The sequence below is a fragment of the Falco biarmicus genome, chromosome 9 (genome assembly GCF_023638135.1).
Source record: "Falco biarmicus isolate bFalBia1 chromosome 9, bFalBia1.pri, whole genome shotgun sequence".
NCBI classification, from domain to species: domain Eukaryota; kingdom Metazoa; phylum Chordata; class Aves; order Falconiformes; family Falconidae; genus Falco; species Falco biarmicus.
Window position 1 is genome coordinate 6,637,468 of NC_079296.1, and position 24,203 is coordinate 6,661,670.

The 24,203-nt window shown below is 45.7% G+C and overlaps 1 protein-coding gene across 2 annotated transcripts in view; it reads left to right on the forward strand.

Moving 5' to 3' along the window:
- The window catches only part of COL5A1 (collagen type V alpha 1 chain), a 160,400-nt gene that overhangs the window by 32,918 nt on the left and 103,279 nt on the right, over positions 1-24,203 (forward strand). For both annotated transcript variants that reach the window (XM_056351721.1, XM_056351722.1), the window contains exons 2-4: positions 5,261-5,428; positions 11,595-11,808; positions 12,447-12,609. In XM_056351721.1, coding sequence (XP_056207696.1) covers positions 5,261-5,428; positions 11,595-11,808; positions 12,447-12,609 — 545 coding nt within the window. The remainder of the gene's footprint in view (positions 1-5,260; positions 5,429-11,594; positions 11,809-12,446; positions 12,610-24,203) is intronic.

Below are 24,203 nucleotides of genomic sequence, written 5' to 3' on the forward strand. Positions count from 1 at the left end.
GAGAATTGTTTTGAGGTTTGTTATTTGTAATTTGGTAATTTTTCAGACACTGGAAACGTGATACCCACAAGTAATGTATAAGCGACTTATGTATCCTGACGCTTGGTAAAGTGCTTTGGGGCCCCTGCGAGAGCTTTGTTTCAGGTGTTAAAAAATTATTATTGCAGGCATAAATATGACTTAGATTAATGACTTCTGGCTAATGCTGTATATGCTGGGATTTTCAGCGTAGCCTACAGAAGCTGCAGGTCCATCTTGCACTGAATTTCAACAGCACCATTTCCATTAGGGTCTTGACTTAGTTTTTTTTCCAGAGGTGGGAATAATGTCTTGGTTCCTGCTGATCCATCCTGCTTTTAAGAATATCAGGCTGACAAGGGGGTGATGAAATGAGACAAAGAGGGAACTGGTGGCATGTGCCTTCTCTGGGCTGACACCCGTTAGCCCACACTGGAGCAAAGTGAGGACAGTGTGGCTTCCCCTGATGAAAGCAAAGCAAATGCCTTGGCCCTGGGCCGGGGGGGGGGGGGGGGGCGCAAAATTAGAAGGGTCTGGGCTTGATATCAAGCTTGGTGGAGAAACCAAACTGTTTAACCTTTGCATAGTGTAGTGGTTGTGTGCAGAAAGACTTCAACTGACCTTTACTGCAGCTGCTAAACAAGGGTTGGTTGTCGCCTTTTCTGCTCTGTGACTTATAAGTGTAATAGCATTAAAAAAAAATAATAAAAAAATCTTTGTTTATTATTGCACATGTCCTGAAGGATCAGCAGGGCTTAAGACCTCTTTCCCTCTTAAAATTTGATTTAAAGAACAGTCAAGGAAAGGAAAGGTGAGGATGGACAACCCAGTCATGCTGGGAATGGGGTTTGCCCACAGGCAGGGGCATTCAGTGTGGTCTAATATTTGCCTGGGGCTGTTAATGATGATTAATGATGGTCTTGTTTCCTCTGGAGTTCCTTGGGGATATTTCTGCTCCTGCATCCCACAGCTCAGTCTGAGCAGGTGGCTTGGCCGTCGTTGAGGGTGGCAGGGCATGGCCACACTGACCATGTTTTGGCTGGAGCCTGTGCCCAGCCCAAAGCCAGGGAGTTTATTTCAATGGATGCTGCTGAATTTGCTTTAATATGGAAGTGTAAGAAAGAAAAGGAAAAAAAAAAAAGTGGCTTTTGGCCACTGCTAAGTGGGGGTAGAGTTATAAACTTAATACCAGCTGCCTCTGTTCCAGGTTTTAACAGGTAATTAAATAATTAGAAATCAGATTAACACAGAAGGATTGGTCTTGTGGTTAAACCCTTGGTTGGACATGGAGGAATTAAGGATTTAATTCCTCCTTTTGCCACTGTTGGTTTGTCAGGGAGGCACTCATCTCCACTGTTAAAATGAGAAGTAATGTTCCTTTTGGGTCTTTTTCAAGGGCTGTACATGCTGCTAGGTACATGCTTTTGGGGAAGCCTTTGGTCTGATTTTGGTCTAATTTGGGATGTTTGGGGTTTGCCTCTTTGTATACTGGCTATATATTTTTGTATACCCTTCTCCAGCACAGCAGGGACTGAGCTGCTGGTCTCTTAGGGGAGCCCTGTGCATCGAGTGAAAGAATGATCCTGTGTGTAATGCTGCATAGTAATGTTATTCATAAAATAGCAAGTAAAAAAAAAAAAAGCTTTCATAAAGCAACATCTAATTCAGTTCTTGGATGAAGGCCAAGCCCAGTGCAAGCTTGTAAGAAATATCCTGTAGAGCCTGATTTTGGTCAGTTCCGTCTCTGTCCTGGGCATGATGCTGTCAGAGCTCCTAACAGGAGATTACATTTAGTTCGGGCTGAAAAATCAAGGGGAAATAAACAAACTGATTAGCTGGACAGGAATAAGAGCTGCTCCTGTGTGAAGTCCATCTTTCTGGAAAGAGATGGATACTTTTATGCTGCTTAAGTCCTACTCAAACGGATGCTCTTAGTGATGAAGTGCAACATTGAGTGGTCTATAGGGCTTCAGCTGGCTCCTTGCCTCCTCTTTGATCTCCAGGAGCAAGCAGAGGTGGGACACTTGCTCACATCTGTGAACAGAAGGTATTTCCTCTCCTGCTGATTACCTGCATGCTTTGCAGTTTGTTTGTGCAATACCCAGACTGTTGTTCTACTTTAGTATCTCGCCTTGACCTAATCCATCATAGTTATGGAGGTATAGAGGATCTTCCTTCAAAATGAAGATTAATTGCGTGATAGGTTTGGAGGCTCACAGCAGCAGAGGGAGGCAGGCAGATGCTTGAATCATCTTTTACAAATGAGAAGTTCTGTACCAGAGCGCTGATGATGGGTGGGAGCTGAGATGGATGGGAGATGAGAGGGCTCGGGGCAGGAGCTGGAGCACGGAGCCTGCTACCTGCTCGTGGCTGGTTGCTTCTGGAGGAGGTCCAGCTCCCCTGGACGCCCATCACCTTGCTATAACCGCTGCTGGAGCTTTTGGCCAGCAATTGCCATATGGCTTGCAAGTAGTGTCATTCTGTTGAGGTACAGAGCTGGTGAAACCTTCAGTTTTCATGTTGTGCTTCCTTCCTGTCAATACACTCCACAATTTTAGCTATAAGATCGTGATAATGAGCAGCGTTTCACTCGCCCAGCACCGTATACTTGTTTCCTGTGAGAGGTGACCATGGCTGGCTCTGGTGTCAGCTGGGGCTCCCTTGCCAAAGGAGATGATGTTCACACAGTTTTTGTCATAACAGCAGCTGAGCTTTTGGATGATGGATTCTTCTGCAGGCGTTTCTGGTCCTGCAGATTCCTCAGCCCCACCGTGGCTACTGTCCGCAGGATGGCTGATGTGCAGCACTGCAAGCGAGGCTCAGATCCCCCTGCGTGGGGACCGGGCTGATGTCAGGAGTCTGGAATTCACATCCCCTCCCCCTTGCATTTGCCTTTTTCCCTTCTCCTCCCTAAATAAATGTTGGAGGCAGCTTAGGAGCTGGCTGATTTGAATCTCTTGGAGCAGAGGGAGGTAACTGGAAGCAGAACTGGTGTTTTATTGTAGTTTTAGTTGCTTAAACGCAGCTTGGGTTGTATGTATACAGATATTTCTGTGTGAAGTAAAACATGGTTGAAAGGCAGCAGGAAGATCCAGGCGGCAAGGACAGCTTAGACAAATGTGTGTCATCCGCATACTGTCTAACAAGAATGAGAGATGAGGAAACGTTACAGCTGTACGCTGCTCAGGCCAAGCTCTCAGCTGGTTTATCTGCAGTGTTGACTTGGGTTTGCCATATGTTTGTAATCTCTCATTGAGAGCCAAAATCCTCAGGGTTGTGGAAACTTGTAAAAACTGCCGAACAACGTACACGAATTTTCCATCCAAATATTAGGCCGATCATCTTGGTAACCAAAACCTTTTATATTGTAAAAGATTTGTTCATGCTGTTTCTTTCCATTGCTGAGGTGTTTGGATTCGGTGCTGATGGCCACGCTGTAGCCCTTCCCCATGGATGGCGAATCCCTTGCAAATCCTTTCCCTCTTTCCTCTCTGGTCTTTCTAGTAATAGGCTTGATGCTAATGTGAGGCCAATTTTTTTTTTTTTTCCCTTTGCAAGAAGTCCTGTATTTTCCTGCCCTTTTCGGAGCTGTCCCCTTTTTTGCAGTAGCAGAAATGCCATGCACCTTCCTGAATGTAGCTGGGTTATTTGTGATCATTCTGCAAACTGGTAACAAGCTTTGCACCCTTGGCCATGCAGCATGGCACGATGCCCTGAGATCCTGATGGAAGCTGGGGCAGCCAGACCAGGGGGTTAGTCCTGGGTATCATTGCAGACATCAGACTATATAATGTGTGGCTGTCCTTGAGGGATCCGAATAATATCACTCTTTGGGAAAAATAATGTATCAGGTAGCAAAAGGATACAGCTGTGATATATCGCCCAGGCAAGGCTAAATGGAGCTGTCAGGCAGACATTTGCTTTTGAATACTGCTGGTGGGTTGAGTTGGGTGGCTCATATTTCTGACAGCACTTTGCTCCAAATATCAAGTCAAAATTCAAATTAAGCATTTTAAGTCAGATCTGAATATTCCACTTCTGGAGACACTATATCTCCTGATGTGAGCAAGACCAGATTATGAAGTTAGTGAGATGTATCACTTGCATTACTTAATTGATGCTCTAGAGACCTGAATATCTGAAGGTGAACTGGCCCTGAGTTTGGTGTGGGGAGCACTGGGTGTCAGACAAACTCCCTTCATTAACTAGCTTAATGTCTGCAGCAGCAGGAGCCCCAGGATATGAGCCTAACGGGATGTGGTCAAGGAGGGCTGTTGAGGGAAGGAGCCTTTTTCTTCATGTCATCAGTCGAAATGTCCACGCGGATTTTTCCTCTTCTGTGCAGCATATGTGTTTTGCTGGCTTTCTGTCTGCTTATACACACTGGTGCTTGTGCGTATAATTCTGGTGTCACAGGGGGGAATACCTGGCAGAGAGGGGGAACTATTTAACGGGACTTGCCTGGGCTTGAGCTGAGTTAACAGAGGGGGACACTTGGCTGCCTGCAGTGGAGTTGTGCTGCATCCCTGCCCTGTGTCGCCTTGCTGCACCCTGGGCAGAGTTAGACACTGTGCACAAACCCTGCGAGGGTCTGGGTGAGCCTGCTGGCAGCACGGCCAGCCCACAAGCACCAAAGCGCTGTGCTGGGATGCTGCTCTGCCATAACTTGTTCGTACCCTGAGGTGCGTCTTGTGGGTTTAGCTGTTATCCCAGCTAGTGTGACTTCGCATGCGGTTGTTTTGCATGGTGCGTGTAATCCTTCAGGGAAGCTTGCTCAGGTATTTGCTTCCAAATAACTTTTTGGATGAACCAGATTAAGAAAAAAAAGAATGAAAATGTTGGCAACCTCTTGATTTAAAGCCTTTCTTTCAGATCATGAATTTCCTGTCTAATGCTTAGTCTTCAGCATGTGCTTGAATGATGGAGATTGGGTGAAGACATCCAGAAAATATAACTGCTGTAGCTAATAAGATGGTATATTCTCCCTACTGCCCCGGTGCAGACAGCTGATCAACTGTTCGTCTCTGCGTTGAATTAGTGTCTTTGACCAGCAGTACAACATCCTAGCTTTGAAGCTGGTATTAATGTTGTATTTGTAGACGTATTGAAAACTTATTTCATGTTTTTAAAATTGTGATGATTGATTTGTGGGGTGCAGGCTAATACTGATCTGGATCTGAGCAAGTAAGCAAGTACCAGTCCTATTGCCTGCTAATTCTTGTCTCCTTTTCTTTTTCCACAGCTGAACCTGCAGACCTCTTGAAGGTATTAGATTTTCATAATTTACCTGATGGTATAACAAAAACAACAGGGTTTTGCACAAGCAGAAGATCTTCAAAAGAAGCAGATGTTGCTTATAGAGTAACAAAAGATGCTCAGCTTAGTGCACCGACAAAGCAGCTGTATCCTGGTGAGTCCACAGCTTTTTGTCGTATGTAGCCATCTGACCCTTTTTCTCAGATTCCACAGGCATGTATAGGGCACTGCATAATTCCTTCATCTTTTAAGTGTGCTTGCATGCTCCCTTGGCAGGGAGTGATTTTACTGTTTCAGGGGGCTGCAAACTTTCAGTCATCAAATAACATTACAGTAGGTTCTTTTCTTACTGCATTTGTACATAGTGGCGGGTTTCACCACAGAAGATGCGGCCAGTGCCTACATCTGTTCCCTCCTATATTAGAAAGTTTCTACTGTCTCATTATCACACAGTGACATCCAGCTGGGGAGAGAGACTTGGAAGATGCAAAAGAACGCAGACTGTTTTGTTCTGCGTTTGTGGAGTGCCAAGCACAGTAGGGTCTTATTCTGTGGCTGTGGTGTCTCTCATAACACAAATAATCACCATATAAAAATAATAGACTGCCCCACAAGAACAGATGTCCCAAGAACAGTTGTTTGAAGAAATCGGAGGTTCATTAGAGAATGCCACTAAGATGTGGGAGTTCATAAAGCCCTTGAAGAGCTTGTGGGCTACTATTTCATTTGTCACTGAGGATGCACTGGAGCTTAATTTTTTAGGCCAAGAGACAATCACTACTGTGGAGTAAAATGTGCTCGTAAAAAGGCTGGACATAATTATGGACCTAAACCTTCTCAGTGCCTGAGAGCTTCAGTCTTGAACATGTAGTCAACATCAGAATTCTTCCTTCCAAAGCCATACAGGAGCACTGCTGTATCCCTGATTTACAGGGGAGGGTGCAAGGGTGCTGGGACTAGGCATGGTGGGATTTTCTGGGTTTGGTGAGAAAAGCGCCTTTGCTGAGAGAGGTTTAGCAACAAGGCAGAAAGATGCTGCATGTAACTCATCTGTGAAGCAGTAACTTAAGCAAAGCAGGTGCATGCATTCTCCTTTGGTGTTTGTGAAAGAATTAATGACATAAAATGCATTAGCTAAATCAGAGGTAATGTGGCATGCCACTACCAATTCTTTTTAATTAACTTGCTGTATCTATCAGACCCAGGCTGTCAATGGCCTAAATGAGGACTCGGAGGTGAACTGCCGATGCGCTTGCATCTTCCAGTCCTCTGTTTCTTTCATTGCATGTGTTATTACTGAGGTTATTTTCAGACTTCATTATTACCCTGCTGTGACAATTAGCAGGTGAATTATATTTACTCCGTGGTGAGCAGGAGCATGCCCTGTGTCTTGCATACAAACTGAGAGTCTGACATGAAGATGAGATCAGCTGTGGGCTGGTAGCCCTTTGTCACCTGGTCAACCCTTAGCAAAGGACCTGCTTGCTTTTTTTTTTTTTTTTTAGCCCTGTTTCAGCATGTGCAGAACAGTGTATTTGTTTTTATTGCTGCCCAAGGCAGGACAGTCTTTTCTGACCATAGATAATACATCAAGTGTCCAGCTGCACCCCTCTGCCAGGCTGTACCTTCACATCCCAGAGGGCTGTGCCCTGTGGATATGGGGAATATTTGTCCCAAGGACAGGCTGCAAGTGCCCTGCAGTGGCCTCTGAGCCCATCCTTCTGTCCCAAGGCAAGATCAGCCCAACCTCCCCAGCATGTGTTGAACAGCTTTTGTGTGCTCTTTCTGTGTGTCTGAAATGACTCCAAGTGTTAGCCCAGCTGGTATCTTCAGGCTCAGAAGCACTTGAAGAAATGGTTCCAGCTGGGAACATACAGCTGTAGTGGATTCGAGAGCTTTCCAGTATTGCTGTAGCCAATTGTGTTATGGAAACCAGCTAACAGTGGTGACCTCAAGATACATAAAAAAAAAAAGGATAGAGTATTCTGGCTAATTGTCATAAAAAAGAGACTGGATGATACCCCTTGTGACAAAGGTTAACACAAAACAGCGTGAAGAACTGAATCGTGGTCACGGGGGAGGACTCAGCATTGTAGATTTTCTTGGGTTTGTCCCATCTTCCTACTTGCATGTCCTCACCGAGTTTTCAGTTTGCATCTACTGTCTTCCTTGGGTGAGAAGATCTGGATGGTGTTTCCCTGGTGTCATCAAGCAACTTTTCAATCATTTCATCATCTGGACAACCACAGGGTGGTTGAAGAAGCCCTGTCTCCAGAGACTTCCAAAGTCATTGAGTCTGTTCTGCTGCTTGCTAAGGAGATGGAAGGCAAGAATGAAGTGAAGAACCCCCAGTGTTTTCCATCAGATCAACAGATGTTTTCTCAGTACATCTCCATAACTAGATGTGACTTCAGCTCACACCACCAAATGAATGAGAGAGGAGATAAAGATAACAGAGTAATTGCAGTGCAATGTACCAGGGGAAATGTGGTTTTAGTGATTTCGTGTTAACAGGCGGGTGGGTTGTAGCATAACTTTCCCTCTCTGCTATAGAGCACCCTAGGCAAATGTACACTGCACATAATATTTTGTGCTAATTAGAAGTCAGTGCTTTTCTAAGATGGTAATTTTATGGGCTTTGCATTCTGCTGCCACAGCCACAGCCAGCAAAGCAAGATATATCTATATATATATTTTAGAAAGCTTGTCTGTTTTTTCAAGCTCACAAGAGTGAGAAAATCTGCTGAGATGCTCTTTGTCCTTGCTCCCTAAAGTTCTGCTTCCCAGCAAAAACCATGCTCTTCCAGCGGAGGCAAGAAAGGCAAAGTTTTCAGTGGCAGCCAGCAAAATGTCATTTGCATTCTTCTAGCAAACTCTGTATTCTCCACACTGCTTGTGGGTGTCTGCATATATATATATGTATACACATGTTTAAAAAGAGCTCAAAAATCTCTATTATAGCTTGAACAGTCATCTCTGAGGAAAACAAGCCAATCCAAAACTGAGAGTCTTCTCAGATGAAGAAAAAGGCCAGAAGTTGGTGACACTGTTGAAGAGCTGTTTCCTTTGAAAAGTGGCTCTGGAAATGATACCATCTCGCACAGCAGATCCACTTTGTGTTTGTGTCAGGAACTGGATCAGCTCATTGTTTTTGCTGATTTTTTGCTATTTAAGCAGCTAAAGCTTTCCTGTTCTGCCCAGATCAGCAGCAGGGCTCTTTATTTTGGGCTGTGTTGGGATACACCTGCAGAATCTGGGTTAGGGACAGCTGGAACCTTCTTCCTATTTTGAAGACCATGAGATTGTACCAAAGCTTTTTATCCCTGGTTGTGGTCCTTAGGAAAGAAGGAACTCAGCCTGGCTCTACTGGTTTGCATATTGGGGCATAGCACAGATGCAGTCTGCTCGAGTGAAGCTAGTGACATCGGTGTGCTGTGCAGGGAGCCACGTGGGATGGAGGGATCTGTGCCCACCCTGCACCTCCTCAGCAATTTCTGTGGCTCCATCTGCGAAATTGGAGTCTTAACCCTTTGCTGCCTTGCAGGAGGCTGAGTGTAGTGAATTTGAAAGGATTTGGCCATGGGGTAAAAGAGTGATGCTGAGCCAAATTCAGCATTGGTGCAGTGCCGTTCAGTGATGGATGTGCCACATCTCCCAGCATGAGCTCATTTGAAGTGAATCAAATATAAGGGCTTAATCCCAAACCCTTTGTTGGGGTGGGGGGGTGTCTCCATTGTCTTTAAGGGGATTTGGGTCAATTTCTATGTGCTTCATATATTTATTATGATGTATTTATTAGTATCGCTGTCTGTGTGGATGTGTTTTCATACATCATTCAATAGCCTGGGTCATTTCTGGCTATGACAGTGAAGGCATTGTTATTTTGCCAGGACAGCAGAGCAGTAACAGAGTAATGTCAGCTATAATTCATCCATTATGGTTATTTGGGTTGAGAAACTCACATCACCATGGAGACATTTTAATAATAATGAAAAAAAATTTAAAAGCAGCTTTTTAATGAGTTGGCAGCTTGTCCAAGTTGAAAGGTACTGTATTGTGGATTCATAATGAAATTTTGGACATGAACTATTTTACATAAAAGGCCCAAAACTGTAGCTTGTAATTGGAACCAGGAAGGCGTATGGTCTTGATTCAGCTCTACAGGAGGATTTGTATACGGCAAGAGGGAGATAAAGCTCAGTGCATCCTATGGGAGGCACAATAATCAGATGCCTGCATTTGCAAAATATCTGGGTCTGTGTCCTAGGGGGAAATCAGGCTATAATCATGGCATTTAATTACTGCCTGCGAGTCCTCTATTCAGGATACTGCTTTGTGCTTCTTTCCAAATGTTATTTAACTAAGGTGAGGAATATTAAGTCAGTGCAAACAGTGTGTGTCTCTGTAGGTATCCTCAGAGATCTCCCTCGGTTTCTGCTGTTTGCACAAGCTGTTTGTAGCAGTGCTGTGGTTTGATGCAACCCAGCCTGCCCGTGCCTCCTGCCTCCTCCACCACCGGGTGATGCAGCCCTGTGCTAGGCAGCTAGAGGCATTTAAAACACTGGTTTGTTAACAAAAGTTAAAGCAACTCCCAGGCAAAAGAGGAAAGCTCTTGGCCTCTTAGCGTTTGAACTCGCTAGCTTTGCTGTGGTTGGAAGAATTCCCTGCTCCCATCTTCCTGGTCCCCTCCCTGGGTCAAAATCCCTGATGCAGCCTTGGGATACCATCTAAGAAAAGCCTGAAAGGGTTAAAGGGGATCTATTTGAAGCTTGTGGGCACTGAGCTTGACATTTTTTTGTGGTTTATGCAGCTCTGCATCTGCAGTTTAAAACTGCTCCATTGTGGTGTTCCCTTCCCTGCGTGCTGCCGGCTGCCACACATGTGGACAGTCCCGGCACACACCCCACTGCGCCCGTGGCGGGGCTGCCCCACTTTACTCTGCCCTGCCATGGTTTAAGATTTCTCAAGCCGATACCCAGGGGTACAATGCAATCCTTGTTTTTGAAAGCCTGGACCTTAAAGGAAAGATAGCCTTCAAGTCTCACGCTGCTGACATCCAGCATCGAGGAGGTTATGGGCTGTGTGTACCCTCTGTTTCAATGGGTGCCGTTTCCAATAATTTGCTCAAGAAAGCTCCCTTACCAATACTTCTGGTGTTTTTAAGATGTTCTGTTTGGGATATTCATCCAGGCTTTTCCATTTGGGTTTGTCTTTCCAGTCCGAATGGCAGCGAAAACCCAAGCAGGGGAGTTATATGCTGCACAGGGTGTGACTTGATGCCCATATTGACCTGAAATTTAAAATGTATTTGTCTGGTGTTGCAGGGGATTGACCCTTCTGCTGCACAGAGCTTTGCCTCTGTACTGACAGTACCGCTCCGTACTTTATTTGCTTTAATCCTCCAAACCTTGCCAAACTACAGACAGGAATCACCTGACATCAGACAGAGTTGCTTTCCTGAGTGGAGAAAAAGCTGGGAAATTTGTTACGTGCTTTTTAATAGGCAGACAAATTATTTGCCAGATTTATTTCTGTGTTCAGATTCTTGTGTCTGCACCACCGCTGAAAGCCAAAGCCACAGAATGCTCTGTTCTTGTCTGGAATAGGCAAAACCTGATGCAACTTCCCTACTCCTTAAATAAAACCCTTCAATATTGTGTGTGCCTAAATGGCACAGGATGCTTAATTTCCTCCATCCCTCTGACATCTTAAGTTAATTTGGGAACCTCATGGTATACGACAAAAAGTTTTTTGCCATGTCTCATAAAAAGCTCTAGAGCATACTAAGGAAGGCTTAGGTGCAAATAATACAGATGTAAATGGACAGCTTTTTCAGAATGTCTCTTTCCCCAGCTCTATGGGCTGATCCCAAAACACTAGACCCCTTGCCATCCTTTGCTCACAAGTTCAAATGTGGGATGGCTTTTGGCACTGTGCCAGGTCGCAGTAAGGGCTGGAAAAAGGTTTTCTTATCATAAACGAATGATCCTTAGAGATGCTGAGTTCTGTGCTTGGGTTTGTAACGTGCCATTAGAGCAGGTAGACCTTGGAGGACACTGCTCTACACCAGCTTTGCTGGTGCAGTCTGCTTGGGGTTGCAGCTCATCCCAACCCTGTATCACAACAGGCTTTGGGGGAAAGCCAGATCTTCACCTGGCAACTAAGATGCCACCCTGTATAAATTCTTAGGGTTGCAGATGTGCATGCATCTGGAGAGAGAAACCAGAGGTCTCCCCATGGGTTATTAGACAACGGGACTGTTTCTGTAAGGTTTAATTTTCAAGGAAAACCTGACTAACCTCTTTGCTTTTCCACTCCAGCTTCCCCATTCCCAGAGGACTTCTCCATTCTAACCACTGTAAAAGCGAAGAAAGGAGGTCAGTCCTTCTTGATCTCAATTTACAATGAGCAAGGGATCCAGCAAATTGGTGTGGAGTTGGGTAGATCTCCTGTATTCCTGTATGAAGACCATACAGGAAAGCCAGGCCCAGAAGACTATCCTCTCTTTAGAGGCATTAACCTAGCAGATGGCAAGTAAGTGAAATTTTGTGCACAAAGGAAAAAAAAACGGTACTTTGTTTATGTCAATGCCAGCATGTTGCAAACTGTGTAAAATAGGAGTCGTGCATATATAAATGTACATACACACTTGACTGCTGCCCAGTGTCCCATTTTTGAGCTTTGCCCTCCGGTGAATATATGCTGCACGTATAAAAGGTGTGAATCACCGGTCAGTACAAATTGTCTTGACACTTGTGGAGAGGCAGGAGTACTGCTGACTTGTGCTGCAAAGGGCCTTAAGAAATCAGTTTGTCTTGCAAAATCCACACTGAATTTTTTGCAGGACTTAAGGAGGGTGGAAAGAGGGGGATAGGCAGGGAGTTACTGGTGTGGTTTCTTTCTTCTGCCTCTTGTTGAAGCCAGAACTGGCACCCTCCTACCTGTTTTGGAGGGATGAGAAGTGAATGGCATCATCTGTCAATACAGCCTTTCTATTTCTAATGCAATCTTTAGGGTCTGCCCAAGGATGATTTTCACATGTTTGCAGACGATGGCTGGCATGAAGGTTTGCAGAATATCGCTTTATGAAAGCTTCACTGTTGTGCAGTCATTACCTTGTTCTTGAAAGCCCAAGGCTCTGTTTAATACATTTGTGGACTGTATTCTTCTAGGTGGCACAGAGTAGCTATCAGCGTGCAGAAGAAAAATGTCACCTTGATTCTGGACTGTAAAAAGAAGATAACCAAGTTCTTGGACCGAAGTGACCATCCCATCATTGACGTCAATGGCATCATTGTATTTGGAACAAGGATATTGGATGAGGAAGTCTTTGAGGTAAGTCATGACAATGAGCAGGTCTGAAGATGTTCCACAGAGATGATGAGCTGGGTTCTGGCTGATGAGGTATTTACAGCTCATCTTTTGAAACTAGTATTGGATTTTTGCGTAACAGAACACCATGGTATGTAATCTGAATTTTATAATATTATTTTATTTTTAGTTTTTGTTTTGACTAGGTAAATATTTTCTGCAGTAGTGATGAAAGCAGTGGGCCAGATGACTGACTGGAGTGAGCTCCTCTGCTTTTATGCCCTTGCACTGGTTCTAGACCAGCTCCTGCCCTGGGATTTTGTAGGTCTGTAGCTGTTGTGCTCTCGGCTCATTTAGCATGGGAAGGGCTCGTGAGGTTTTCATTCATCCCTGTGTTATGATCTGGATAAAGTTGCAGGGGCAGTAAATGAAGGCTGAGGAAAGAAGCTCCCCTGCAAGTCACAGCTCTCCCTGGGGCTGTTGGAATTTGCTCTTTTCCCATGCCTTGGCCATTGATTCTTGGTTTCTTGCACCATGACATAAGGGGACTCTCCTCGACAGCTTGTTTGGCAGCCCTGTCACCTCCCACGCGGCAACTGCTTTTAAAAAGCAAACCAAAATCGTGATGGGTGGCATGTTCCCATGAGCTCTTCTGATTTAAGCAAAGAGAGAGAGGATTATTTATAGACAAGGTACATATGGTAGTCTTCCCATAGTTCAGCAACTAGTTTAATACATATATTTCACTAGCAATCTCAACTTCTGTGGTCTGCTGCACTTCTGAGGCTTTCAAGTATATAAGAATCTTGTCTCTGGTCTTTCTTGCAAGGTAGAATTGCTTCCCTGAAATCAGCGCCAGTGCAGTGAAGTGTAAACTCAGACCTATTAATCTCCATCTCCTTACTTTTATTGCATTTATGTGGAGGAAGAGCTGTATCTCATGGGCCTCCCTGACCCAGCAAGGGATGGGGAACGTCTCTTATCAGTGGATAATTACAGCCATAGCGAAGCCAGCTCTTGTCTGCATTTTGCTGTTGCTCGGGAGGAGGGTTCCAGTCTGTTTAGCATTACCAACATCTGGGAGCTGGTCTGCTGTAAACAGAGCAAGAATGCATGGGCTGACCCTTGCTGCCAAAATCCCAGTTACAGAGTTAGAGCTGAATCTCTAAATTGTATTCAATTAATAGACATTCCCTGGGAAGTTTAACAATTAAAACGGAAAGTAAAAGCTGGGTTTAATGGCCACTGGAGTGTCTTTTGCAAGTGTGGGACATTCTGCCAAAAATTTCAGCACTGGTTGCCTTATTTTAAGTGGAGTTGTTATATAAATTGGGGAGCCACTTAGAGATCTTGTAGCACCTCCAAACTGGATAAGAAACCTGCACTTTAGACTACTTCCTTTTGCAAAGTAACACCGTTTCCAAAACTGCTCCTGAAGCTTGAGATGTTCCGGGGTGGCTTTTATCACTCACCTGAATTTAGGACCGCTGATCCCCCTGCCAGGCAAGGGGATGCACATTTACGGGTGGCAGAGCTCTCCCAGCTCTGCTGTCAGCCCATCCCATGGGGCTGGCCACAGCTCCCCTGCTGAAAAGGACTTATCTGGGAGGTACCAGCTCAGAGGGCTTATGAAACCTCCTCAGTCCTGGGAGGTGGGGTAAAACAGAGCAGGTGTTCCCCTCCACTGGAGCCCGTCCTGGGTACGGGATGTAGTTACAAGATCATTGCAGGCGCTTACAGAGAACTGGACAATTACCAAGCATGTTTTTTCCTCTATCTTTTATGTACTGATGCTGTGCAGCATGTATATAAAAAGCCACCTCTAGTTCTGGTATTTGCCCTTTTTTCTTTTGTAATGCTCATCAGGCAAAGAGGGTTTTCGGCATATCCACACACAGGCTAATCAAGATGCCGGCAGCTTTACATGAATGTAATTAATAGGTTTCATGAAGGCAGTGGACTATAACCTAATTTCCTTCATATCTCAGCAACTTTATTTCCTCTGGCCCTTCCTTTCTTCTTTCTGCAAGCCTAAGCAGAACCAAGCAAACCCATTTCTCTATAGGGGAAAATTGTGGCTCAAAACAGTGGGAAATGTGTGTAAACTGTTAAAGTTAGGTTTTCCTGGAAAGCTGATAATTTTTGGACTGAATGCACAATGATGAGAGATGAAGCCGTTGCATCCTGCAGGCGACTGCTCTGCAAACCTTAGCTAAGAAGATGTTCCCCAGGTCTTTTTGGGACCTGTGGAGTTGCCCGGCTTTTACATGTTTGTTGCTTTTTTTGCTGGAAATGAAAATAACCCAGTTTAGCTGGGAGTGGGATGGGAGGGCTGGGACGGGCTGTGCCTCAGCACGAATCAGCGAGAGCTGTAAGTAGTGGGAGTTCACTCTTCCTTGTCAGGGCTGAAATCAAATAAAACCCCAAACGCTTTTTGTTTTGTTTTGAAAATTGTAATTATTCAAGCTCGGGGGTCTAGCTGGGGTCGCAAGTGGAGCAGCCCTGCTGCATTCATCCCTCGAGTGCCCCGATGGGGACTCCCTTGCTCGTGCTCTGCTGCAGAAAAAGCCTGGCAGGGAAGGTTAGAGAAGTTTCAAAATATTTCTCTAGCACAACATTCTTCCAGTGGAAAAAACCCCCTACTTCCTCTCATTAAAATTCAATTAGTTTGGAGGCTGTGTGGATCTCTCTGTACGGCTGGGGGAATGCTGGGTAGGTTTGAAAAGGGGCCAAGCCCGGAGCCTAGGTTATACAAGTTAAGTTTTGTGCTGAGCTGTTGTTCAAAACAGAAGTTTACAAATGTCAGGACAGGCTCTCACGCCGGGGTTGGGAAGTGGTGGCCGGCTTCAAGCTGTGACTGAGAGGATGCTGTTGTGAGACAGCAAAGGGCTTTTTGCAGGGGAAGGGGAGAAAAGAAATAGCCCATGGTGCGGGATAAACACTTTCTCTCCGCTTGCAGGCTGTAGTAAGCAGCGTTCCTGTGGCTGTAGCAGTGCTGGAAGGAAGTTAGAAGACATGTGAATGTTATCTCATTTTTAGAGGGATTAACTGTTTCTTTTGATGTGCTTTTTTTAAACATGCATTAGAAACAAAGTCCTAGCACAGTCTAATGATTAGGCGTAGGAACAGAGAGAGGATGAAGTTTGGGAAAGTCCCTTTCCCAGAAAGCAAAGCATCTTCTGCTTGAAACCCAGGGAGACTTTCCAAAAAATCCCAGGGATGTGATGACCCTGCTCCTGCCTCCACTCTGCAGCGATGCGCCTCAGGAGCTGCCTCGTGCCTGTGGTCATTGCAGGAGTCACCTTTTTGTGCAGGACCCTATCAGTTCTTGCATGGGTAACGAGAAACTGGAGCTGTGAGCCCGTCCCTGCTGGCAGCAGGGTGTGGATCCCAGAGCTGAGCTGTCAGCCTTTGCTTGGGCTGATCCCTGGTAGCCTGTGCTGGTGTAAGAAGAGCCGAGAATAAGTTGAGCAACTGTCAGGCCAACACTTTGCCTGCCCGAGGGTTTACTTGGCTGTTGTAAGTATGCTTCTGCTGCACATTGCGCCCATCAAACTTGGCTGTAGGCTATTGGGGTGCTTTGTGGGCTTTCATCTGAGATCATCCGTGGAGGATGCTCATGCCAAGGAATTTCTGCTCCATGCGCAAGTTGTCACTGGGGTCAGGGGACAGCATCTAACTCCTTGGGGCTTGCTCCTTCCCTCACAGTGAGCAGTCAGCCTTGCATATGGTCTCTTTCCCACCCCTAACCAAAGCCTGACAAAATTCTGACATCTTTAGCCACAACGGCATGAAGCTCACATAATCCATTTGGCCACCGTGTCCCAGGACCACAGGGATGGTACCTCCCCATGGGGTGGCTTTTTCCAACCTGCTGTATGCCATGGTGGTCTGGTGGAAAAGCAGTTCAGCTGGCTCTGGGCTGGAGAAGTTCTGGGTTAGCAGATGTGGGTTGAAACAAAGTTCAGACCCTGGCTCAGTAAGGTCACTGGGCTGCGTTTCAGTCCTGGAAGAGTCTGTATTACAGCAGTGAACTGAGAAATCCCATAACCCACAGCTGGAGGATCTTTATGCGTGGAAAGTGCTGCACAGTGTCTGTGGCAGGTAAATGTTACTGTCTCTGGGCTGCATTAGGTGAACTTCACCCCTTTGTGATGGTCTTTTGAAGCATCTCATGTAGTCCCATGGAAAGAAGTTTAGTTCTTGCAGTATTGTGTGGTCCAGCCCTGTTCTACTGCTCAGCATTACTCTGTAGACCAGCGCTTCACAGCGATGGGCTGATGAACAAAATGAAATTTGTTCAGATCTTGCCAAAGTCCCAGATGGTGACATATTTCATATTTCTGCTAGATATCCCATTTTGTCTTCTGATCTGTCAGGAAGAGGCTATTGCGTGAGGCTGCTGTGCTGACAGTGTGCACCTGGCTGGCAGAGCTGGCCATGGCATCATTAAAATTGTGGTGTGGGTGTTTTGGTAAAATTGCAGAGGACACCCTAACAACAGGCAAGTCCATTTGATGTAAATTATACTTGGTTCACCTGTTTAAAATCTTGCAGCACTGTCCCACAAGGTAACTGGTGTTTTGACCCTCTGGAAATAACATTGGTTCGCAGCGGTGTCTGGTATTGGTGTAGATGATATTAGTTTTCCCATACGTGGAAAAGCTCAGTGCATGTCTGTATTGCTTTTCAAGCTTTATGTCCTTTTCTGCTGGCTCCTTTGGAGACAAGAGGAGCTTATTTTGCCCAGCTGAGTGCCGTAACTGTGTCTCATTGCTCTAGCTGGTACTGTAAAACTAAGTGGTTTCCTCTGATCCTGCCAAACATGGTGCAAAGTGAGAGGGTCCCAGACACCTGCAGACACCATCCTGCCACCACCATGAAACCCTGAGGGGCTGACAAATTATTTGTTGTTAGTTTGTGCCAAAGCTTGTCCTGGGTTGAGATATGGTGTGCTGCTGGGGTTTTGATGATGCTGAAAGGATGGTGCTTTTTATTTTCTTTCCTCCTTTGTGTTTTTGAAGACCACTGGTGAAATCAAGACATCCAGAAATGGAGGGAAAGCAATTTGTGCCGGGATGAGCCAGAAAGCCTGGGCAAGGTGCCAGAGGTGCTCTTAGGGCTGTTGAATGTTTCAAGGCGCAACAAGACAAAGCAGAATAGACGCTTCAATGCTCTTAGCAGAGACATTGGGGCCGTTCAGGTGCTGTGTTGCTCTTGGGTTGAAATGCCAGCTCTCTTTTCATCTTCTGCCTTGTTTACACTTAAAGAACAATTATCACTGCGGTTGATAATCCCAGATTTCATTTCACTATTGTCAGGCTTTTCACCCTCCCTTCCCATGCTCTTGGCTGTAGCATTTCCAGCTCTGGAAAGTGCTCTGATTTTTAAAGTTTCTGTATGTTATTTTTCTCAGACACCTCTGAGGTTATAAGATTATTATCAATAGCTTTTGCTTTAGCGAAAGGTGTACAAATGAAAATAGGTTCCTATACATGTAGGTGCATCTTAGGGTATTTTTTTGGTGTTTGAGCGTGGAAAAATTTAGGAGCCCCTTCTTGCAGGCAGATCTGCTGTAAGCATGTACACATAGCCTCTGTCTACTACTGTGGGAGGCTGGGGCAAGGCAGACTGGTGGTAACTGCAAAATTTGCAGACTTCTGAGCTCACAGGGACAAACATACCATGGGAGCCTCGGGGCTGAATCCATGCCTGAGTCACATCTAGATGCAAGCTTGCTTTGGCACGGCTGTCTTGGCTGTTCCTGCTGCTGGGGGGGTCTTGTGCAAATATAAACAGCAGTGCCGAGGTGTGAAGTGTGAGGGAACACTTATTTGTGTACAGGAGGAAGCACCAAGGTCCCCAATATCTTCAAACCATCATAATGGCCTCGCTGAGTTCAGTGAGGCTTCTCATGAGCGTGGCATGGAACCCATCATGTTCTGTAAGACCTGGGCTTAGCCCAGAGGGTCAGGAAAGAACTGGGCAGAGCTCGTGCTTATTAAGTTTTTGTTAACTTTCAAAAAGCAATTTGTTTTAATTAATTAGTTGTTGGGTTTTTTTTACTAAGGTGAATTTCTCTGTCAAGATGCGCCACAGATCCATGCTCCCGTGTATTTTTCCCTTCCTCGGCAGACTGCTGAAAGAAGCTAATTTACAGTTCTGGCTGCCTGCTTTCCTGGTCCTGCCAAATCTGATTTCACCTCTTTTGCTGTAGAGCATTTCAGGGAGTGCAAAGAGTCAATGTTTTACACCACCAGCATATACCATGGTGTGAGATGATGGAAAATAAAACATTCTGAGCCAGCATTAGGGTTCTTTATTGAAGATGTCTGTAGCTTTCCCCAGTCTCCTAATAATTCTCCATTTAGTCACTGGTTTTCTCGTCATTTCTTCAGCTTTTGTTTTTTTCAAAGGGATCCTCTTGAGCAAAACGGTGCACTTGAGACATATGGATTAAATCACAGAACCAGGTTCTTCCAGAAGAGCAATGCTGCCTAGAAAATGTCTACAATTATTGAAGATTATTCCTCTGGATGGGTTTGCAATTAATAGTGAGATATTTGTGCTAGAGTCCAAGCAATGCAGTCAGTCTAATCAAAACCCAAATGTGATATTTGGCTCGAGTTGGCAAAGTCTCACGCACAGCATCGTCTTACACAGGTGCCCAGGGACGTCATCTGGTTTTATCAGTGTGTCTGTACCGAGGGAGGGGCAGGACTGGATCCAGAATAAGAATTGCAAAACAGCTTGTAAAAGTTAAGTCTGTGCTTCAGGTCGTTTCATTTCAACCCTAAACTGACACCATTTCATCTGACCTCTCACTGTCAGGTGCCAGCAAGGAAAGTGAGAGTTTGCGTGGAAACATCAGATTAATTGTTTGCATACACTTAGCTGAAACTCTTGTTTTTCATTTAGATTTGCCGGGTAATTGCCAGTTTAGCCATCTGGACTGCAGTCAAGATTTGTGACTAGGTCAGGGTTGCCTGTAATGATGTAGCCTTATTAGTCATGATCACAAAATACACATATTTAATGCTTCTAACTTTTCTTGATTTTGGGGGGTGGGGTGGGGATGGGTTCTTTTGGTCAGTGGTAAACTTCATTTCATAAACTGAAAGAAACTGTGCATTGGCATATGTAGGTAATTACTGCAGTTTGCTGGTATCAAATGCCTTCAGGCCTCTGATAGCACACAGCGTGCAGGTAGACATGCTTTATTGTTCAAACAGATCATAAAAGTACTTTTATTGATGTCTAACGGTTATGCAGTGCATCATTTATCTTGTAATATCGCCAGGTTAAAACATCAGCCTAGGAAGCTGCATGGTCGTAGAGCTTCTTGCAGTTTGTCCAGAGTCAAGACCTCCTGGGTCCTCCTGCAAGACGTTTCACCTCGGGATGGGTGCTGTGCAGTGTTACCCTCAAGGCAAAGGGTGCCTTTGGGTGGAGGCTGCTTCTAACTTACAGCATTACCTTGTGCCTGATGGGCTTTGGCTGCTGGGGGTCTGGGGTTCTTTTTGACACCTGTGTGAGTTAATATGAGTAATCCTCCCCCGACCTCTGCAATCAGGGGCATGTGGGGTGTGCTGTAATTAAAAAAACTAAGGTGGAGTGGCCCTTATGCCCTGCTGATCTTGTGTGAGGTGGTGCTAAGGGGAAGCTGTAGTTATCCAAAGCACTCTGTATTCCTGCGTCCAGCAGAGGATGTGCCCAGATGCATATACCAGGGCTTCGTATCTGCATTGCTTCTCAGAAGGGAAGAGTAAAAGGTGATTTAAATGAAGCTGTTACCAGCAAAGGAGAGTCACAGTGCTTTGCACACTGATTTTTGGACCTCCTCTTTTCTTTGCGGACTGTTTTCTGATGCAGGTTGCCTTAACAGCATTGTTAAGGAGATTATTTTTAGGCTTTTGGTTTGGTTTTTTTTGATTCTGCATGGAAGGAGATGGGGAGAAAGCAGAATCCCAGGAAGCCGGGCAGTGTGTAATAGCGGTGTGCCTGGCTGCCTGTCCTGGCCTCAGCGCTGGTGTCTCCCGTTAGCCTAGAAAAGGGGTTTTAGCCCTTTTGGTGTCACTGTAAGGGCTTTTTAATAGATGCTTCACTGCGCAGTCCCATTTGTGCAGTACCTGTGGGCAAGCATGCCGCTTAGCCTGTTTAATGTGTAATTGTCTCAGGTACAGGCTGAGTCCCTCAAGCGCTGGTAGCATCAGAGCACCCTGAGGAACCTGGTGGTGAGATGCAGTTTGCAGGGAGCCCTGCTCACCCATTGTGAGCCTGTGTGCAGGATGGTAAATGGGAAAAGGCATCCAGCCCCCAGTGATTTCTTCTGGAGGGGTTCCTCCTCACAATTTTGTTAGCAGAGCACGGTGAATGCTGCCGACATAGGGCACTTAGGCATTAAAATCCAGGATTAATGGCCGGTGAAGGACTTGGGACCTCACCCTGGTCTGAGGAACCGCTGGCTTCCCTGCCTGCTCCTGGATAGTCACTTCAATAGCAGTGATGTGCCATGGCTCCAGGGGCTGGCAAAGTGGGGAATAAAAAATTTTTTTTGTTATTACGGTCCAAATAGGCAGTTTGGAGCCTGATGGTTGCCTTACTGGGGACTCCTGCATGCTAGTTGGTTGGGATGAGCTTTTGCATTCGGGGGGGGGGGGGTGGGGGGGGTGGGGGGGGGCAGGGATGCTGGGTGGGAGCTGAGAGGAACTGTCATTGGGGAGAGATGCTGAGCAATACCATGCTCTCCGTCACTGCTGTCGTGGGCCATGCCACAGAGAGGACAGGTAGGCTCTTGCTCAACTTACTCTGGCCTGGGATACCTCCTGCAGAGTGGGGTAAATGGTTGGAACTGCTAAGGAGGAAAACGGAGTGGTCCTGGAAAGCAAATCTCATCCTACAAAAGAATTTCCATCCGCCGCAGGTATTGTGGGGTTTGGGGAGCAGAGTTGTGTCTGGTTGTTCCTGACAGTCACCTGGCAGAGTCTGATATTTAAATGGTGGCAGGGAGCAGCCCAGGCAGGCTCGCTACACATGATGGATGCTGTTAGGTGTAGTGTCATTACTCTTTCGGCTGATGGCTTCATTTGTAGTTTGCTTCCCCCGCCTTGGATAATGGGAGGAAGAAGGAGGGGGCTTGGTTTCTTCCATGGAAACTCTGAGGTGCAGGAGGCTGATGGCCGAGCCCAGACAGGGTGATGTAATGCTGGAAACCTGCTCCTCTCCAGTGACATCATGCCAAGGTTTGCAGCGGCGTTGTGGACACGGATGTCTGCAGGGAGCAGGCAGCAGGACAGGTCTTCAGGAGCAGAAAAGGCACAACAAAGGGACCCAGAGTGCATTAGAAAGGTACTGAAGAGGAGAGCTGGACATGTTTGGGGAAGGTGATTTTCCTCAACTTGAGCATGGGGGGAAAGCCAAACGCTCATGCTATTGGGGAGAAGCTTCCAGCTGAACTTCATTGGCAGCATTGCTATGCAATATGGAAAAGTGATTATTGAGAACAGAGTATGATAGCGTGCCACCGGCCCGGATCGGTGCATGTTTCCCCTTCCCCGCTAATTTGGGAACCTTGTTCTGTGTGGGAGGTGACACACCAATTAGCCTTACTTGCATAAAAGTGAATTTCTGGAACAGAATCCTGGAGACAGGAAAAATCCCTCTTCTATAGACAAAAAGCTTGGTTGATTTGCATTGTTGCAGCAAACTGTTTTAGGAAGTACAGGCTCATCTGAGCCAAACTCACGGGAGAACCACCGCACCGAGGAAGAGGATGGTGAAGAATTAAGCTCTGCAACAAACTGGTCAGGCAGGGGGGTGGGCTTGTGTTCTTGTTGACCTGGCAGTGATCAAGCTGTTTCTTTGAAATTTAGGTCTTTATTGCTTCTGTCTCATCTTTGTGGGACAACTCTTTGAAGTCTGTCACTTCTCTAAGCTTGTTTTTTATGCACATAGCCTTTCCTTGCAGCGAGGACAGAGTAGACCCAACACAGAAACATAACATCCTAAGTTAGAGTTAGTGTCTTAGTTGACTTTGCATTCAACCCATTCCCTTGTCATTTAGGTACGAACAAATGAAACACATGTTCCTTACACATGGTGAGGCCTTTTTTTCTTTTTTTTTTTTTTTCTTTTTTTTTTTTTTTTTTTTTTTTTTGAGGCAGTCTGGGCTGCTTGCCAAAGCCCAAAGGAAAATCCTAGCCCACTCCAGACATCCCCAGTGTGCAGGTGTACTACTTACTTTGAAAGAGCAGAGCGGGATCGAATGTATATGTTCACAATAAATGCATCGCCCTAGGGACGGAAGCTGGAAGAGGGTATTCCTAATGAGTTGTGCAGAATATTGGATGGGATTGGTGTATTTGTATGTATGTGTGTTTTCTGTTCCCTCCAAGAACACAGAAAAAAGTCTCTAACCGTGGGCTTATTGTTCTCCACACGTAGCCACATATTGGCTGTGGTTCAGGAGGTCGTCTGCTCAAACAGACAGTGCTTTAGCCACTGAAGCGAAATGTGTGGGGAGATGAGAGAATTTGTGGTGAATATTACTTTTGTGCACTGTTCTCTGCTCTGGAATGTCTGCAAACATAGCAAGGTTTTCCTGAGGCTTTGATGCCTTGCATAAGCAAATTTATCTGCAAATGATGTTTACCCTCTTCCAGCTTGCTGCTCAGAATATCGAAATCTGAGCTGTGATGCTCAGCTGCTGCTGGCCACACCGGCCACGCTGCATCCGTTCCTGGTCCTTAATGGGTTTTGTTCAGATAACCACATTTCTGGGCTGCACGTCCCATCTGCTCTTCAGGCCGTAAGGTGTGCAAACCCAGCTCCCTTTCTTGGGATGAACAGCTTGGGTAGTGCCCAGTTTGCTTTATTACGGGGGCTGCGCAGGATTCTGCGTTTAAACGCAAGACTTTTTGAATGCTGAATATGTGATGCTGCACAGAGGTTCTCTTGCAGGAATATTAAAAAAAAAAACCCAAACCAACAACCAAAAAAATAAAACCCCAAAAAAACCAAACCAAACCTAAATCATCTTTCATGGGCAATTAGCAGTGTTGAAACATAATTGCAGAAATACTTTGGAGCATGGAGGTGGGAGGTGTGTGAACGTTGACAAAGGAGGTAGTCCAGTTTTTTGGAGAGAGGTGTTATGCCTGCATGTGCACACTAGCTCAGCTTTCCATTTCCAGCTCTTTCCTGAGCAGCTCTGGCCAAATTCACAGCAATGGTGGGAACAGCAATAGGAACCTGCATAAAAGCTTCCTTCTCAGGTGGTCCCAGCAGATGTGTCATGCTCAGTGCTCCACGGTTTGGTGATTTGTCACCAGCCAAGCACAAGAAAATTCCTTCCCAACCAAAAGTTGGTGTTGAGTTAAATTCTGAGTGTGTCAGCAGCTATCCCCACAGCTAAGCATGTAATCCCACTTATATCCTGAGATAACTTTGGCAGCCAGGTTTATTTTCCCCCCATTCCCTTTAATCCATAAAACCTGGATTCTGGATTTACCTCCTGGGGCAGAAAACATTCCAAGTCCTGATTAAAAGCCTCTGTATATACAAACCCCTTGATCCTGAGCCACCTTGGTGTGGAGGGCTGAGGGTAAAACCTTAGGGTG